This window comes from Carassius carassius, chromosome 6, assembly GCF_963082965.1.
Source record: "Carassius carassius chromosome 6, fCarCar2.1, whole genome shotgun sequence".
NCBI classification, from domain to species: Eukaryota; Metazoa; Chordata; class Actinopteri; order Cypriniformes; family Cyprinidae; genus Carassius; species Carassius carassius.
The window spans coordinates 35047863-35066423 of record NC_081760.1 but is presented as its reverse complement, the minus strand read 5'-3'; the positions used below and the strand labels follow the sequence as shown (position 1 = coordinate 35066423).

The window sequence follows — 18561 nt, the reverse complement described above, 5'->3', positions numbered from 1 at the left end:
GCTGTCAGTTTACCTTGTTGCATCTTCAAAAGTGCAGAATAAAATGTGACACTGAATTTGAAACAGCACATTGTGATTTTTTCATCTATTAAAGTATTTATCAGTAATACAGTGGTTAGTAGATTTGGTTAGCATGTTGATCTACGGTGTGCGCCCCTAAATTTTCTGGTTGTTCCCCTAAAATTTTCAGTTGGGGGCCACTGTGCTCCTAGTGAAAAAAGTTAGTCTGGAGCCCTGAACACATACAACCACAACAGGCATAAAGCTTATTTGAAGGCAAAATATAAAATCTTGCAACCTGGAGAAAAAAAAAAACCTTTTGGCTAGATTTTACCTCGAGTCACAATTTATAAAAAAAAAAAGTTTAAGACTATTTGGCCTAATGTTTTATATTTTACTAAACAAACACAATCATTCTATTATTGCATAATACTAAACACTGTAAATATTTAAAATTAATTTATACTCCTAAATATAAAGTTTGTCAAAAGACTTTCATCTCAGGCATCATCTTAATTTTCCTTTAATGCGAACATGATTAATATGTTACCCAAGTCTGTAAAATATTTCAGGATACTTTAGAACCATGCTACAGGGCTTTTATTTTGAAACGCACTTTTGTAGGCAGGAAATCTGCAATCTGTTTTGCATCTCATGAATAGGAGTTTCTACTAGTAATACAATTATAGAGCTCTGTAATTAGAATGGTTACTAGTAAGAATGGAATTAAAGAGCCGTCTAATTCAGTTCTCTTACGAGAGCGCTCTCGTACTGCGTCTTAGCTAAGACGCTACGGGAAAAGTCTCTTTTCACGAAATACTGAAGCAAAAAATTATCCTTAATTTTGTATTTTTGTAAAGCGCATTTGCAGCAGTACACAGCCATAGGCGAGATGGCTCGCTCGCTCATTGGCTTGTTCTGCGGCAACTGCACAGCCTATCGAGCGCAGGCTGATGCAACATCAGACCAATAATGTTCGCTTCGCGCCCTTCTTGCCACTTCCCACCGAAACGGGTGTGGCCCAACCTATAAAAGGAGCTCGAAAAGGCTGACTCACCTGATTTTTCATCTCTTCAGCAAAGCTCACGCATCGCTGGATCACGAGGAAGCAAGCGCCGTCTGGAAGAGCATATCAGCAGGACGAGCCATCCTGAAGCCGCTGGCACCGCCGCCTTCCACTGCCGTTCCTGCTGCGCTATCCGGCGCCCATATCCTTTATAATCCTTGTTCTGTGATATTCTGTGTGTGTGTGTTCGCCCTGCGACGCACATTCACAAAAGAGCTGCGTCTTTTTAAAGATGCCTTCGTGCGGCTTGTGCAGAACCCCGCTCAGCGAAGGAGATCGTCATGTCATCTGCGTCTCCTGTCTGGGTGAAGACCATGCAGCGCTCGCGCTCGCTGATGGCGGATGTCCTCATTGCGAGTTGATGCCTATGGTGACTCTGAGGACTCGCCTGGCATCCTTCTCGAAGCCTGCATCATCCACTGCGCCGCAGCGCCGTAAGAAGCGCCGCTCGCATCGCCTACCAGAACCTCCTCCAGGCCGAGCTCGCCGGTTCCCTCCGCTTCGCCGGTCTCCCCTGCATCGCTTCCCGATGCTCAGCGTCCGCTGCTTGCCGACGCGTCATCGGAGGAAGTGGATCTCAGGCCCGCGTCGGAGGAAGAAGACACGTGCTCTCTGCTTGCTTCGGGCAGTGAGGGTTGGGCGAGCTCCGTGGATCTCGCGCCCGCTGCTCAGAGGCCCAGCAGACAGGGGGATATCGATAAGGAGCTGATGCATGTACTCTCGTTGGCCGCGGCGAGCCTCGGCCTCGAGTGGTCTGCACCAGCGCCCCCTTCACGTTCCCGGCTGGATGGTAGCTATCTTCCGGATGAGCGCTCTTCCTCAAGCTCAAAACACGTCCCTTTTCTTCCTGAGCTTCACGAAGAAGTGGCGAAGGCTTGGGACGCTCCATTCTCGGCGAGAATCCGCTCATCTGTTTCGTCAGCATTCTCCACACTGGACGGTGCTAAGAACAGAGGCTACCTGTCACTTCCGCCGGTGGAACAGGCTATAGCAGCGCACCTTTGCCCGCCCTCTGCTGGACGGCGGACTAAGGCGGCGTTGCCATCCAAAGCCTGCCGCATGACGTCATCGCTGCTCGCACGGATATTCTCTGCTGCTGGGCAGGCTGCGTCTGCGTTACACACCATGGCGACGCTACAGATTTTCCAGGGCGATCTTCTCCGCAAGCTGGATGAGATGGGACCTGAAGCGATCTGTCTCGCGGATCTGAGGAGTGCTTCGGATCTCTCCCTCCGCGCTACTAAGTCCGCTGCACAGGCCATGGGACGGGTTATGGCTTCCGCTACGGTGGCTGAGAGGCATTTGTGGCTGACGCTTTCTGACATCAATGAGTCTGAGCGCGCTGCGTTTCTTGACGATCCGCTAACTCCTGTCGGCCTCTTTGGATCTTCCGTCAACGAGTTTGTGGAGAGATTCGCCGAGGACCAGAAAGCTTCACAGGCGTTCAAGCACTTCTTGCCGAAGCGCTCCAGTTCTGCAGCTAGCCGGTCTAGACCGGCCCCACAGAGCTCTCAGTCACGCCCACCGCCTCCTGCTGCGCCATCACGACAGCGTCAGCAACGCAGCTCAGGACCCCGTTCTCGCTCTTCGAGCCGTCGCCCCGCGCCGCGGGAGCCGCGGCAGAGGATTGCGGTGAAGCCAGAAGCCCCGAAAGCATCCTAGCACTGCTGGGAAAGCGCCGGTGTTTGAGTTCCGCTGCGGCCGAGCTCTCACCCAAGCGCGCCGCTGTTGCAGTTCCAAGAGTTGCGACTGCCTCAGTGTCTTCTGCAATGCGCAAGCCTGCACGAGTGCCCGCTTGCCTGCACACAAAAGCCGTTATCACGGCTACCCAGATGTTTCACAAAAACAGTGTTTTTTCTGGTGTTCCGGCCACGGCCGATGGTGCTATAAATGTTGTGATGATGCCCACTCCTCAGTGCCCATCTCCACATGTAAGCACAGCCCTACACACAGGGCCTGCGCTCATAATGTCGACTCAAGTCGGTCGCGCACACTACATAGTAAACGTGCCCACCCCTCAGTGCCCACAATTACTATGTCACACGCGTCATGTGGTTTCTGTAAAAACGAAACCCGTGCACGCTCGTCCGGCCACGGCCGATGGTGCTTTAAATGCAGTGACGATGCCCACTACCCAGTGCCCATCCCCGCATGTAAGCACAGCCCTGCACACAGGGCTTGCGCACATAAGATCGACACAGATCGGTCGAGCGCGCCGCAAGTAAACGTGCCCACTTCCCAGTGCCCACTACACTACACTATGTCACTTACGGCGCGGGGCTTCTGTAAAAACGAGGCCTGTGCGCGTACATTCTGCACAGGCAGACGGCGAGTTGGAAGTGGTAAAAGTGCACACATGCAGCCCACGGTTACTCGCAGATATATTGAGTCCCACGGGACCCGCTCAGCCTCCCTCCAGTCGGTTAAGCGCCGGAACGGGGTCGAGGATGAGCGATCTGCCCGCTGTGATCAGCGCGCTCCCCGCCTCAGATGCGCAGCACACTCGAGCGCCGCCGTTGCCCAGTCAACAAAGCGCGTGTCACATCCAGCCCTTAGCCATTCATGCAGATGCATGGTCAGCGATTCCAGGGGTTTCGGATTGGGTGCTAGGCATTATAAAGAGAGGCTACTCGCTACAGTTTTCTCGACGCCCACCGCGCGTCGAAACTACGGTCAAAACAGAAGAAGCGCACATACTTCGGGCCGAAATATCAAAACTGTTGAGCAAAGGGGCTGTAGAGCCTGTGTCTCAAGCTCAAAGCGAGGGGGGGCTGTACAGCAGATACTTTCTGGTGCCCAAGAGAGACGGGGGTCTCAGGCCCATACTGGATCTAAGACAGCTGAACAAGGCATTGATGAAACGCAGTTTCAAAATGCTCACGACCAGGAAGCTCCTCGCGCAGATTCGCGGAGGGGACTGGTTCATGTCAATAGATCTGAAGGACGCATATTTTCAAATACAGATAGCGTCAAACCACAGGCGGTTTTTGAGATTCGCCTTCGAGGGCCAGGCATACCAGTTTGCAGTCCTGCCATTCGGCTTGTCCGTAGCTCCTCGTACGTTTACGAGGTGCATGGATGCAGCGCTCGCTCCTCTCAGACTCAGAGGCATACGAGTGCTGAATTATTTGGACGACTGGCTGGTTCTGGCCCAATCACGAGCGGAGCTCGTGGACCACAGGGCCGTTTTACTCGATCACCTCGAGAAGCTCGGCCTCAGTGTCAATTGGGCGAAGAGTTCGCTGAACCCCAGTCAGGCGATCCTGTTTCTGGGTATAGTTCTGAACTCGTGTTCCATGACGGCGCGACTGTCACCACAGCGCACGATGGGCATTCAGCGCGCAGCGAGTTCTTTCCGCTGCGGCGCGACTGTGTCGCTCAAACACTGTCAAAAGATGCTGGGTCTCATGGCCTCAGCATCTCCGGTTCTGCGGCTGGGCCTGCTCCGCATGCACCCCCTGCAGTTCTGGCTGAAGGCTCGGGTGCCGCGCAGAGCGTGGGCGTCTGGCCGGCTGCATTTCAAGGTCGATCAGAGCTGTGTTGCGGCTCTAGCACCTTGGACAGCGAACGGCTGGTACCGATCAGGTGTAAGCCTGGGGACTTCCCCGAGTGTGAAAATGGTGTCGACAGACGCCTCCACTTCGGGATGGGGAGCGCTGCTCGAAGGCAGACCGTCCTTTGGCCTATGGTCAGAACGGGAAAAGCTCCATCATATCAACTGCCTGGAAATGCTGGCAGTGGAGAACGCGCTTTTGTCCCCATATCAAGGATCACCACGTCGTAGTCCGTTCGGACAACATGTCCGTGGTGTCCTACATAAATCGCCAGGGCGGTCTTGGGTCCCGAAACCTGTACAGGCTGACGGAACGCCTCCTGATTTGGGCTCAACGCAACGTGCGCTCGCTGAGAGCAGTGCATGTGCCTGGACTGCAGAATCTGGGTTCAGACAGGCTGTCCAGAGACACTGTCCCTACGGGCGAATGGTCTCTACACCCGCAAAAAGTTCGGCTATTGTGGGAGAGATTTGGCATGGCGGAGGTGGACCTCTTTGCGTCCCACGAAAACGCTCACTGCCCCGCGTTCTTTTCCAAGAACGAAAGCGCGCTGTCACGGAAATGGCCGTGCTGCCCGCTTTATGCGTTCCCTCCCGTCTCCCTCCTTCCGCAGGTGATAGAACGGGTGAGAGAACCAACCATGGTTCCCAGATTTGATGCAATTAGCAGATGTCGCCCCATGGCCGGTACCGTTGAGGAGAGATCTCCTCTCGCAGGCCAGGGGCTCGATTTGGCACCCTCAACCGGAGTTGTGGTCCCTCCATGTATGGGCACTCAACGGTTACCCGCTGATCTCGCAGTGGGAGTGCTAAATACCATCACTCAGGCTAGAGCTCCGTCGACACGACGTCTGTATGCCTCGAAGTGGTCGGTGTTCTCCAGCTGGTGCACAGCTCGAGGTTATTCACCCCTTAGTTGTGAGGTGACGGAGGTCCTCTCCTTCCTACAGGAGCTGTTGGATAAGGGCAGAGCCCCATCCACGCTAAAAGTTTATGTGGCGGCCATCGCGGCGTTTTCTGAAACGGCGTCCGGTCAGTCAATAGGAAGGAACGATTTTGTCATCCGGTTCCTCAGAGGAGCTAGGAGACTAAATCCTCCCAGACCTCCGTCAGTCCCTATGTGGGACCTCGCGGCGGTTTTGGAGGCCTTGAAGGGTCCCCCTTTTGAGCCTATCCAATCGGTTAGCCTTCAGCATCTGTCGTTCAAGACAGTATTCTTGTTGGCTCTCGCTTCTGTGAAGCGTGTGGGTGATTTGCACACGCTCTCGGTGAGCCAGTCGTGCTTGGAGTTTGGGCCCAATGACTCAAGGGTCATACTCAAACCTAGGCACGGTTATGTGCCGAAATCCCTCAACACACCGTTTCGGGCTCAGGTTATTGCCCTGTCTGCCCTGCCGGTGTCAGGGGAGGATGGAGACTCGAGTCTTCTTTGCCCTGTCAGGGTTTTAAGAGCTTATGTGTCTCACTCTGCTGCCTTTCGAGACGGAGCAGCTATTTGTCTCGTTCGGTGGACGTTCCAAAGGAATGGCTGTTTCGAGACAGACTCTATCCAGATGGATAGTTGACGCCATAGCGTTAGCTTACGCTTCCAGGGGCCTTCAGTGCCCGTTGGGCGTCAGAGCACACTCCACAAGAGGCATCGCCTCGTCGTGGGCGTGGTCTACTGGGATCTCCTTGCAGGATATATGTATGGCGGCGGGTTGGGCCTCGCCATCTACATTTATCAGGTTCTATAACCTGGAGGTTCCCGCCTTGCAAGCAAGGCTGCTGTCGGTATAGAAGAATCAGGGCCCTGAGGGGAATTCTGAATTCATGAGCGCTATGCGCTGCCGACTGTTATATGGGCAGTATTGCGTAAGACCCGCATTGCCACATTGGTCAGGCCTTGCCTCGGCTGTGTGATGTCATATATGTTGCTTCAGGTTTATTGGTGTGTGATCCCTGCGCGCACGGCGTTTTAAAACATCGGGTTCCCGTAGCGTCTTAGCTAAGACGCAGTACGAGAGAGCTCTCGTAAGAGAACGTACTCCGTTACTAAACGTAACCTCGGTTCTCTCTAGAAGAGCGAACGAGTACTGCGTTCTCTGCCGTGCGTACGATTCACTCTGGTTCGCTTCGGCGATTAAATAAATCAGGTGAGTCAGCCTTTTCGAGCTCCTTTTATAGGTTGGGCCACACCCGTTTCGGCGGGAAGTGGCAAGAAGGGCGCGAAGCGCCTTTATTGGTCTGATGTTGCATCAGCCTGCACTCGATAGGCTGTGCAGTTGCCGCAGAACAAGCCAATGAGCGAGCGAGCCGTCTCGCCTATGGCTGTGTACTGCTGCAAATGCGCTTTACAAAAATACAAAGTAAGGATAATTTTTTGCTTCAGTATTTCGTGAAAAGAGACTTTTCCCGTAGCGTCTTAGCTAAGACGCAGTACTCGTTCGCTCTTCTAGAGAGAACCGAGGTTACGTTTAGTAACAGAGTACATTTTTACTAGTAACAATTGAATTAGAGAGCTCTCTAGTGGAATTGTAGAGCTCTCTAATTGGAATTGTTACTAGTAAAAATCTAATTAGAGTAATGCTGGAATGTTTTTATGCTGAAACGGCCTCCCATAAAGTCAAACAGTAAGTGGCATGTTAGCTGCACCCTCTCCTGGTAGATGTCTGAACCAATGAATACAAACGTCACTGGTGTTGAGTCCCCCTGCGCTCACTATTCCTTAAACATAGTGACATACTTGTCCGTATAAACTGCTCACTTGACCCTACAAAGCCCATTAAACACAGGTCCCTTCCTTGACTTCCAGTTGGAACCAACCAAAGGGTTAGTTTAAAGTTTAAAAACCAACACACCCTCAAGACAGACAAATTAAAACATACATGTGGGTTAAAGTCCACTTCAGTTTTATTTTTGCAGTGACTAACATTGATCCAAAAACCAAAGCCTCTCTGGTGATGGACAGACCAGATTAACAATCAGCAAGAGAAATCAAACAGATGAAACTGAGAGGAGTGGCACAGTCCAGATCATTCCAGCGTTGCTCAGCTGTGGAAATTCAGTTACATTCAGGAAGTTAGTCAGATAGGCTTTAGTGCAAACAGGAAGCCATAAGTGTAATAAAACGTAGAGGTCTGAAACCTTTACAAGTTTAATACCAAGGAGGTTGTTAAATAACCTCAGATATGGACATTTTACCTCCATAGGCCAGCTCCACACAATTTTCGGTTCCTCCATTATCATTTGGCTCACCAGTAAGCCAGTCACTGTAGTCAAACTTTGAGCCATCACTCCAAAACCAGACATTATTCTAAGAACGTTACATCAACATTACTGAACTTGTTGCCATATCCACCATTTTATCATCGCTTACAGTGGTAGGTTTACATGAACATCAGATTTCATTGCGTGTGAAACTCTGGTTTGTTGGGGCAGTGCAAACCAGCTTTTACTAAATGTGAACAAGCAACACTTATGGGTCACTCTAAATATGACAAATCCAACACTGGTTGGATTGAGATTTAAATGTAAATGAGAAGACAGGTTACCTTAATTGCATCATGAGCACCAATCCAGGTTCGGGGCATGCCACTAGCACATTTTCTCAGAAAGGTCTTGAGGAAACCGCTAGTGCGTTTATCATGGACTGATGCAAGGTTTCCATCGAGCTCAAGGCACTTTTTCTGACAGGATGAAAAAAGGTTAAGTGCATTGCACTTCATTTAATGAAAGCTGAAAACAAACCCCATATACACCCCTTAAAATATAGGGGAGCATGACGCGGACTTTGAAAGATGCATGGCACAGAGATACAGGATTTGTTTGATCAGTAAACACTTGACCTCTTTAAAAGACACCCTTGACCATGTAAAAAGAAAACATTTTTGTAGAATTAGAGTAGAACTAACAGGAGATTTTTTTTTTTTCTTTTTGAGATCAAAAAAAAATAAAAATAAAAACACCTCATTGACTTTACTAAATTTTAATGGTAAGTGGTTGCAAATAATAAAACTTTAGCTATATTTAAATTTAACAAAGTTGTTTAAATGTAGCTGAACTATATTGACCAACCACTTACCATAAAAAAAAAAAGTTCAATTAACTTCAGTGCCTATATTTTTAGCATTACAAGTGTAAAACAGTTACAGTATGACTCATTACACAATTTGGGGCTTGCTCCTATGGTCATAGCATCTACAGAGAAGACAACTTGCCTCTGCCTCAGCCCATGGTTTCAAGTCACTGAAATATTTAAAACATTGCATCCGGAATTTTTCCCAGCCAGTGGGACAGCTTTCATCATGCTGAAAATCTGCAGAGAAATATAAGCAGTTCTTACTAACTGATGAATAGGAAGCCTGACCAGTCATGAGAGAGTAGAAAACTTATTAAAAAGAACAAACTCAGCCCATTGTTCACTTACCTTTAGATTGGACTCCACTTACAACCAAAGCAAGAATGAATACTGCAGAAATCCACATGCTGACACAGTTCTATTTACATCATCCAAAATAAATGTAAAGAACATGCATTGACAAGTTTTAACACACTAAGAATCAAAATACAGCAGAAAACCCTCTTACCAATGGACTCAAAACTCAACTAAGCACACTCTAACACCCCCGATGTAGTTCTCTGATCAGTGGTTGCAATCAGCTTCATTTATACCCAGTTGCTCAGTCACAAACACTGGTTCAACACCAATGAAAGCTCTGTTAATCTATCAGTCCTTATTTGGTAAACAAGACCCTAGGGCTGCACGATTAATCGAACGATTGTGTTGTGTGATTAGTAGTAAATCTTCAGCACCTGCTTTCAGATTGAGCAGCATTTACTATACACAGAGCCATAGTTCTCTAACAAACTACACGAAATCCAACCCACTATGCAACTGCCAAAACATACTCTGTCAAAAAAAAAAATACAATTTGTGTGAATTACCATTTATAATGCATGGAAGACAGAATTCATTTCATATGTAATGCCTGTTTGCATGACTGATGCAGATTTGTAAATTTAATTTAGTTAATGGATTAATTTAAATACATTGAATTAATGTAATTAGGCAGTTGTATACATTTAATGTAGAGTTAAATCTAGATTATATTGAATTAGATTAATTTGATTTAAGTAGAAAATCTAAATGGTAAATCACACAAAATTTCTTTTTTTTTGACAGAGTATGTTTTGGCAGTTGCATAGTGGGTTGGATTTCGTGTAGTTTGTTAGAGAACTATGGCTCTGTGTATAGTAAATGCTGCTCAATCTGAAAGCAGGTGCTGAAGATTTACTACTAATCACAGAACACAATCGTTCGATTAATCGTGCAGCCCTAGGGTCTTGTTTACCAAATAAGGACTGATAGATTAACAGAGCTTTCATTGGTGTTGAACCAGTGTTTGTGACTGAGCAACTGGGTATAAATGAAGCTGATTGCAAGCACTGATCAGAGAACTACATCGGGGGTGTTAAGAGTGTGCTTAGTTGAATTTTGAGTCCGTTGGTAAGAGGGTTTTCTGTAGTGATGGCAAAATCGAGGCCTCGTGAACCAATGAAACAGTTGAACCAAATGTGCCATATTGTTTCGAGGCTTCGAATCAATCCGACACCCGTCTCAACGGTGACACCTAGTGGTCACTTGCAGGTGTTGATCTGAAACAACCTTGACGAGCCATTAAAAAAATGTGTTGTTTTTTTATTATTATAATGTTCTAATATGTGAAGCTTGTAACCTATAGGCTCCTCACTGTGCATAATGTTATTTTGGTCATGAAAAATGAATATTAATAAAAGAAATCAAGCCACAATGTCTCACTTTTTTAGAGATTTTTATTCAAAAATATTAATTTATCTGCTGTGGAAGGACTTAGCCTACTTCTTTTTTTACAGATAATTTCTCCAGCCTTTGAAAAAATCCTCTCACAAGGGACACTTGTTGCTGGCAAACAAAGATATTTTTTTGCAAGGACATACAAATGAGGAAAGATTACTGCTCTCTCTTTCCAGTAAGTTAGTGGATCATGAGTTCTGGGCAAATACGCATCGTTGATGTATTTTTTCACTTCCACTGTGGCATCAGCTGTAGCATTGTGTATCATCTTGGTTTGATGGATGCAAGTATCAAAAAGTTCCCATAAACTGTCCTGTGTTTCTACTGGTGTTGATGTTGATGGTGATGGTGATGATGATGATGGGTGTGATGTTGACAGAAATGTCTGAATAAAAATGAAAACAGCAATTAGTAACAAATCCTAAACTGACGGCATATATGAAGGATATATTATATTACATGATTCAGATTACATAACATAACACAGACTGAAACTGCTCACCAGGATTTGTGTTTGAACGCATCAGTGAAGCACACTCCAGTGTGATATGCTTTTCAGTTTCCTGGGCTTTGGCAGCATTTCCAAATGCCACATTTTTGAACCTTGGGTCCAGCAGTGTAGCCAGTGCCAAGGCTCTAAAACTCTCATAACCTCCACATCTGGAGTGCAGACCTTCTTGCAGATGTGAGCCTATGAGCCAAAACAGGAGAAACACATATTTATAATAATGACAATAATATGACAGTTATGGCCAATCACATGGGTAGTATGGTCATTGTGGCCTACCTAATTGAACAGTTGATTCCTGCGTTGTATTTCCTTTTTTCTGTGCAAGCTTGTGCTGCAACATCCTGTACAGTGGTATAAGCTTTGAAGCAGACACTCTCTTTTCCTCTGACATCTCTGTTGTTGCGAGTTTGAATGGTTGCAGTATTGACAATGATTGTTCAATAATGTCATAATCAATACTTTCACAGGGGAGCAGTATCATTGTTTAAGTTGGAAAGTGCAGCAGCCACTGGTTCACGTTGGTCATACAAGCGCTGTAGCATGTCAAATGTGCTGTTCCATCTCGTGTCAACCTCCTGTATCAGTTTCAGAGTTGGTCTTCCCATCAAGCTCTGCATCTCCACAAGCTTGTCCTTTGCTTTGCAGCTGGATCTGAACAACCCCACTATCTTTCTGGCCTTCTGGCGTATTTCATTGATGACTGGGGTTTGATCTAGTGCCTTTTTCACAATCAAATTTAAAGTATGAGCAAAACATGGGACATGGCGAAGGTGGAGTAGCTGGGCACTTAGGATCATGTTAGATGCATTGTCAGTCACCATGCACTGAACTTTGGAGGTTATTCCCCACTCAGCCATTAGCAAGGCTTTAGCCTCCATGAGATGCTGGGCTGTGTGGGTTTGGTAAAACCTCCTTACACCCAGTACAACAGTTGCCATTTTTGCCTCTGGTGTTATGTAATGGCAAGTCACACCAAGATATCCATCCATATTAATGGAGGACCACATGTCAGCTGTAAGGCTAACAAATTCTGCCTTTTGTAGGTCCTCCATTGTCTTCTCCTTGGCTTTGTTGTACTTTTCGCTGACCATTATTTTAAGCACCTTCCGGGATGGGAGGACATAGCTTGGATCAAGCTTGTTCACAAATGCCCTGAATCCCTCATCGTCCACGATGGTGAAGGGCTGCAGATCCTTCACCACCATGTTTATAAGAGCCTCATCCAATTCCCTCTGTCTGACTTTTAAAAGAGAAGACAAAACATACTTTCAGACAAATACATTGGAAAAATACAGCTTCAATTAGTGCACATCTATTAAAAGTATAGCCTACTGGTTCATTATTTGGAAACCTTCCAGTGTTTATAATCAGTACTTTATATAACTTATAAACTTTATAAACAGTGTCCCAAAAGGTTGTAATTATATTTCAATTATAATTATATCCCAAACAATGCATACCTTGCTTAGATGGCCCAGCAGTGTCAGTAGCAGGCCTAGGTACAGGGGGAATGCCATCCTCTGCACCCTGCAAAATGGCAGGATGAGTGCTCCTCAAATGGCGCATCATGGATGATGTATTGTTGCAGTAGGCTAGCTGCCGATCACAATAAACACATCTCACTTTATTTGGGGTTTCTAAATGCTCCCACACCACAGATGTACGGCATCTCTTCTCTTCCATTTGATCTATCTATCCAAATCTATCTATCTATATATGAATCGATCTATGTATCTAGATATGTATCTATAATCTATGTATCTATATATGTATCTATGTATAATATATGTATTTATATATGTATCTATAATCTATCTATATATGTATCTATCTATAATATATGTATTTATATATTTATCTGTAATCTATCTATATATGTATCTATCTATTAATCTAGCTGTCTATATATATTTATATCTATGTATCTATTAATGTGTCACTATAGGTATACTCTGTCTGTCTCTAGCCTCTCAGTCAATGTGTTGTGTAAATTTAAATGTAAGTCTAAATTGCCTATAACTAATCAAATCGCACTATGTCACTATATCACCAAAAATCCGCTATCTCAAAGTCAAACTCCTCTCACAAAAACCCACGAGGTCAAAATGCGTTTACTTCACTTTTATACAGATGTGCGATTGTGTGGTCTGTTCCCGACCGTTCCAATCAAACGCTGATTCGGCGGACCACACCTGATGAAACAATTAGTGAAACACTTCGAGGCTTCGTTTGGTCATAGTCACGTGACATGGGTGTTTCGAATCACGCTTCGGATCAGTGTTTCGACACATCTGCGCTTCGGGATCTCGCAAAGCTTCGGAACGACTGTTTCGCTTCAGCCATCCTTAGTTTTCTGCTGTATTTTGATTCTTAGTGTGTTAAAACTTGTCAATGCATGTTCTTTACATTTATTTTGCATAATATTGATGTTAATAGAACTGTGTCAGCATGTGGATTTCTGCAGTATTCATTCTTGCTTTGGCTGTAAGTGGAGTCCAATCTAAAGGTAAGTGAACAATGGGCTGAATCTTTTCTTTTTAATAACAGTTTTCTGCTCCATGACTGTTCTGGCTTTCTATTCATCAGTTAGTAAGAACTGCTTATATTTCTCTGCAGATTTTCAGCATGATGAAAGCTGTCCCACTGGCTGGGAAAAATTCCGGATGCAATGTTTTAAATTTTTCAGTGACTTGAAACCATGGGCTGAAGCAGAGGCAAGTTGTCTTCTCTGTAGATTCTATGACCATAGGAGCAAGCCCCAAATTGTGTAATGAGTCATACTGTAACTGTTTTACACTAATGCTAAAAATATAGGCACACTGACATTGAACTTTTTAAAAAAAAAAAATATGGTAAGTGGTTGGTCAATATATTTCAGCTACATTTTAAACTACTTTGTTAAATTTAAATATAGCTAAAGTTTTATTGATTGCAACCACTTACCATTAAAATTTAGTAAAGTCAATTAGCTTTTTTTTTTTTTTTACTGCAGGTTTGATCTCGAAAAGAGAAAAAAAAAATCCCCTGTTAGTTCTACTCTAATTCTAAAAATTTTTTTTACATGGTCAAGGGTGTCTTTTTACAGAGGTCAAGTGTTTACTGATCAAACAAATCCTGTATCTCTGTGCCATGCATCTTTCAAAGTCCGCGTCATGCTCCCCTATATTTTAAGGGGTGTATATGGGGTTTGTTTTCAGCTTTCATTAAATGAAGTGCAATGCACTTAACCTTTTTTCATCCTGTCAGAAAAAGTGCCTTGAGCTCGATGGAAACCTTGCATCAGTCCATGATAAACGCACTAGCGGTTTCCTCAAGACCTTTCTGAGAAAATGTGCTAGTGGCATGCCCCGAACCTGGATTGGTGCTCATGATGCAATTAAGGTAACCTGTCTTATTTACATTTAAATCTCAATCCAACCAGTGTCGGATTTGTCATATTTAGAGTGACCCATAAGTGTTGCTTGTTCACATTTAGTAAAAGCTGGTTTGCACTGCCCCAACAAACCAGAGTTTCACACGCAATGAAATCTGATGTTCATGTAAACCTACCACTGTAAGAGATGATAAAATGATGCATATGGCAACAAGTTCAGTAATGTTGATGTAACGTTCTTAGAATAATGTCTGGTTTTGGAGTGATGGCTCAAAGTTTGACTACAGTGACTGGCTTACTGGTGAGCCAAATGATAATGGAGGAACCGAAAATTGTGTGGAGCTGGCCTATGGAGGTAAAATGTCCATATCTGAGGTTATTTAACAACCTCCTTGGTATTAAACTTGTAAAGGTTTCAGACCTCTACGTTTTATTACACTTATGGCTTCCTGTTTGCACTAAAGCCTATCTGACTAACTTCCTGAATGTAACTGAATTTCCACAGCTGAGCAACGCTGGAATGATCTGGACTGTGCCACTCCTCTCAGTTTCATCTGTTTGATTTCTCTTGCTGATTGTTAATCTGGTCTGTCCATCACCAGAGAGGCTTTGGTTTTTGGATTGATGTTAGTCACTGCAAAAATAAAACTGAAGTGGACTTTTACCCACATGTATGTTTTAATTTGTCTCTTTCTTGAGGGTGTGTTGGTTTTTAAACCCTTACCTGACCCTTTGGTTGGTTCCAACTGGAAGTCAAGGAAGGGACCTGTGTTTAATGGGCTTTGTAGGGTCAAGTGAGTAGTTTATACGGACAAGTATGTCACTTTAAGGAATATAGTGAGCGCAGGGGGACTCCACACCAGTGACGTTTGTATTCATTGGTTCCGACGTCTACCCAATAGTATGTTCCTGCACAACCGGAGGCTGCAGATCTAGGACCGCAGTTCTAGGACCCTAGTTTTTCGTGACCGTGCCACCTACCGTACTGGACGATATAATGATGGCTGAAGTTTCAGGACCGCACTTCTAGTACCCTGTTGGTTTAGTTTGCGGTCACGTTACTTTGTATATAGCATCACTTGAGTCACAATTTTAAATTTAAACATGATTTTACACAAAATATAAATGAAATATCAATTTTGTAAAATTGATGTAAAACAATTGTAAAAAATGAAGAACCTTAAAAGTCTTAGTCTCTTGAATTATACAGTATATTGATTAACCTCCTTAAGGTGAATTAGCTCATTATCAGGTAAGTTAAAGTTGGAATCAGCGTATGGAGTCACTAAATTACAGCTGATATTTTAAAAGTTGTTGAGAGGCAAGACAAGACACAAGAATGTTTATATATATATATACAGTTCAGACCAAAAGTTTGGAAACATTACTATTTTTAATGTTTTTGAAAAGTTTCTTCTGCTTATCAAGCCTGCATTTATTTGATCAAAAATACAGAAAAAATGTAATATTGTGATTTAATTTTAATAAAATAAATAATATTGTTTTTAAATTTATTATACTTTAAATTATCATTTATTTCCGTGATGCAAAGCTGAATTTTTAGGATCATTATCACATGATCCTTTAGAAATCATTCTAATATGATGATTCATTATCAAAGTTGGAAACAGTTCTGCTGCTTAATATTTTTTCAGAACATGTGATACTTTTTTAGGATACTTTGAATAAAAAGTAAAAAAAAAAGCTGTTTTTAAAATAAATATTTTGTAATATACACTACTGGTCAGTAATTTGGGGTCAGTAATTTTTTTTCTTTTTAAATAAAATCAATACTTTTATTCAGCAAGAATGTGTTAAATTGATAAAAAGTGATAGTAAAGAAAATTTATTAGAATATATATTATTAGAATATATTAAATATATTATTTTCTGTATTTTTGATCAAATAAATGCAGGCTTGATGAGCAGAAGAAACTTCTTTCAAAAACATTAAAAATAGTAATGTTTCCAAACTTTTGGTCTGTACTGTATATGTCATTTTTGCGACAACACAACAGCACCAAAGCGAACCCCTTTTCCATCAGTTGCTGCATGGATAGAATGGCTGTAGGCTTCAACTCTAGAGAGAGCGAGAGATAAATAAGAAACATTTGTTTAACATATTAAACTGGAATATATGTGGCAGTGCTGAAGAAGGGGGGGGGGGGCGTTGCAAGTAAGTTTGAACACACCCAAATACAATCCGACTACGCCACCCCGTAAGGAAACGGGGAAATAACCAAAAATAAGGGACACAGGTTCGTAGGCTGAGAGAGGCGTGTGAACAATGTACAAAGACTTTATTCAAATCACCATAATTAGTTAAAACATCAATGATAGTCAATGTCAATTGTCAGGTCACCATCAAACACTGTCACAATCAGAAACTCTGTGTACTGGACAAAATAAAAATATTTGAAAATACAAAAGAATAAACAAAAATAATAATAATAAAAGACACAGGCTTTCCAGTGGCAGGGGGGCAGGCTAGATGGAGTGAAGACCCTATCTGTGGATTCGTGTAACACACACACGCACACACACACACAGTGAGAGGTGAATCCAAGCAGCACTGCACTCCACACAACTGCACCACCACCTGTAATACTCCAAACTAGCCAGCTAGCCTCCCAGCCCCGGGCCAGCAGTGCCTAGAATAAACCAAAACAAAGAAAACAAATTAAATTCAGTAATACAGTGGAAATATTTCCATCAAAGTAAACTAAAACATTTATCAAGAAACACTATTACAATATCAAACTTAAAATATTGTATAAAGTATATAAAGTATACAAAACAAAATACTAATAAACAACAATATAAACAACATCCCACAAAAATGAAATGAATGCAACAGTCCAAATCGAGCAGGTCCCAGAATCAGCGTTCCCCAACACTAGCGTGGAAACACTTATCAGGGCACGAGCGATGACACTAATAATGCCCTAGATGTAAACCAGCCCAAAAAGCAGGGAAAGAAAAACAGCAGCGCATCCTCCTTTAACGACAGTATAAACTTCTGCCTTCAAGAAACGTGACGGGAGAGACAGCTCAGCACACTAAGAAAGAAGAATTCTTAATTAATTACTTGTCTTGCGAAAAAGAGGAAGCAGATTGATCACGCTTACCCAAAGCAATTCCTCGTGCCACACGAAGTTTATAGTCGCTCACAGCTCATAATGAATTAACATGCAGGAAGACTTTTCACTGATTTCATGGCTAAGAGTTAAACAGATAAGTAATCATCCGACGCCAAAATAACAGTAGGTAAAAAAAGAAAATCACGCACATACCTGACATGCAGTGGACAACCTGTGACCCAACCGGGCATAAAATGCACGTCTGCACCTGCACACTCAGTATGGGAGGTACCAGTCGTGACGCACCCCAGGCGATCTAACTCCAGCCTTAAAATACCATCAGCGCCACCTCCAATAGGCTATGGTAGGTGACAATCATGCACCAATGAGCCAATGAAACTAAACTACGTCACCCACCTTGCCACAATCTACCCCCAGCTCTTGAATCGTCGCCCCGCCGATTATTCCAATAACCCTAATCCCAAGGTCTAAACAATGCGGATATAGAACCGGTTGAGGCCTCAACAGCCTCCAAACCTGCCACCCTCCCTACAGCCCTAGGAAGATGGTTACGGTTAGAATGATGACCAGCAGTAGTTCGCCTAGTACGCCTCACTGCCCCATTCACATATGATGGACCAAAGGGACCAAAATCAGTCAAAGGTAACTGGCTTACTGCGCCCTGCCCTGATGGTCCAGGAACCACAGGAGCCTCAACCTCCACATCCACCACAGGCGCTAGTGAACTGGAGTCCGCCAAAACGGGGCCCTGACTCCCTGACTCCATAGCAGCCGGCAAAGTCTCATGTACGACCCTAAAAAGGTCAACTTCCTCCATTGAGGAAGGATCCTCCAACAGTGGTTCCTCGCCAACCGACGCCCTATTCTCTGGGGGGGGGGTGCCAAGGGCTCCCGCCCTATTCTGGCCTTCAACAGAGAGCGATGAACATGCCTCACCCTACTCGCATTATTGACCGGGGCAATGGTGTATACTGAGCCTCCTATTCCAGGTGCTTTCAGTACCTGATACACCACTGCACTCCAATGGTCCTGGATCTTGTGACGACCCTTTAGACCATAGTTACGGAGATAGACTAACTGGCCTTCACTCAAGGGTGCGTCCCGGATACGAGAGTCATGCATCTCCTTGCGGCGCCCTGCAG

The 18561-nt window shown here is 44.4% G+C and overlaps 1 protein-coding gene and 3 long non-coding RNA genes across 4 annotated transcripts in view; 2 read left to right on the top strand and 2 right to left on the bottom strand.

Moving 5' to 3' along the window:
- Positions 1-18561, bottom strand: part of LOC132142762 (uncharacterized) — a 98921-nt gene that overhangs the window by 49933 nt on the left and 30427 nt on the right. The window lies entirely within an intron of this gene.
- Positions 7488-9085, bottom strand: LOC132142018 (ladderlectin-like). The gene is made up of 5 exons (XM_059551660.1): positions 9028-9085; positions 8819-8916; positions 8153-8287; positions 7803-7914; positions 7488-7652 (listed from the first exon to the last, which is right to left on the bottom strand). The coding sequence occupies exons 1-5, from the start codon at positions 9083-9085 to the stop codon at positions 7576-7578; spliced, it is 480 nt and encodes a 159-aa protein (XP_059407643.1). The 3' UTR covers positions 7488-7575.
- LOC132142017 (uncharacterized) lies at positions 13300-13659 on the top strand. Its single transcript, XR_009434002.1, has 2 exons — positions 13300-13451; positions 13562-13659. It is a non-coding gene; the product is annotated as an uncharacterized LOC132142017 (long non-coding RNA).
- On the top strand, positions 14166-14982 carry LOC132142016 (uncharacterized). The gene is made up of 3 exons (XR_009434001.1): positions 14166-14326; positions 14562-14673; positions 14824-14982. It is a non-coding gene; the product is annotated as an uncharacterized LOC132142016 (long non-coding RNA).

Excerpts from the sequence above, each read along its gene's own strand:
- LOC132142018 (XM_059551660.1), bottom strand. The coding sequence starts at position 9,085 with ATGTGGATTTCTGCAGTATTCATTCTTGCTTTGGTTGTAAGTGGAGTC. Across the intron at positions 8,288-8,818 it reads AACCATGGGCTGAGGCAGAG|AAAAAGTGCCTTGAGCTCGA; the intron begins GCAAGTTGTCTT and ends TCATCCTGTCAG. Across the intron at positions 7,653-7,802 it reads TGTGGAGCTGGCCTATGGAG|CTGAGCAACGCTGGAATGAT; the intron begins GTAAAATGTCCA and ends GAATTTCCACAG.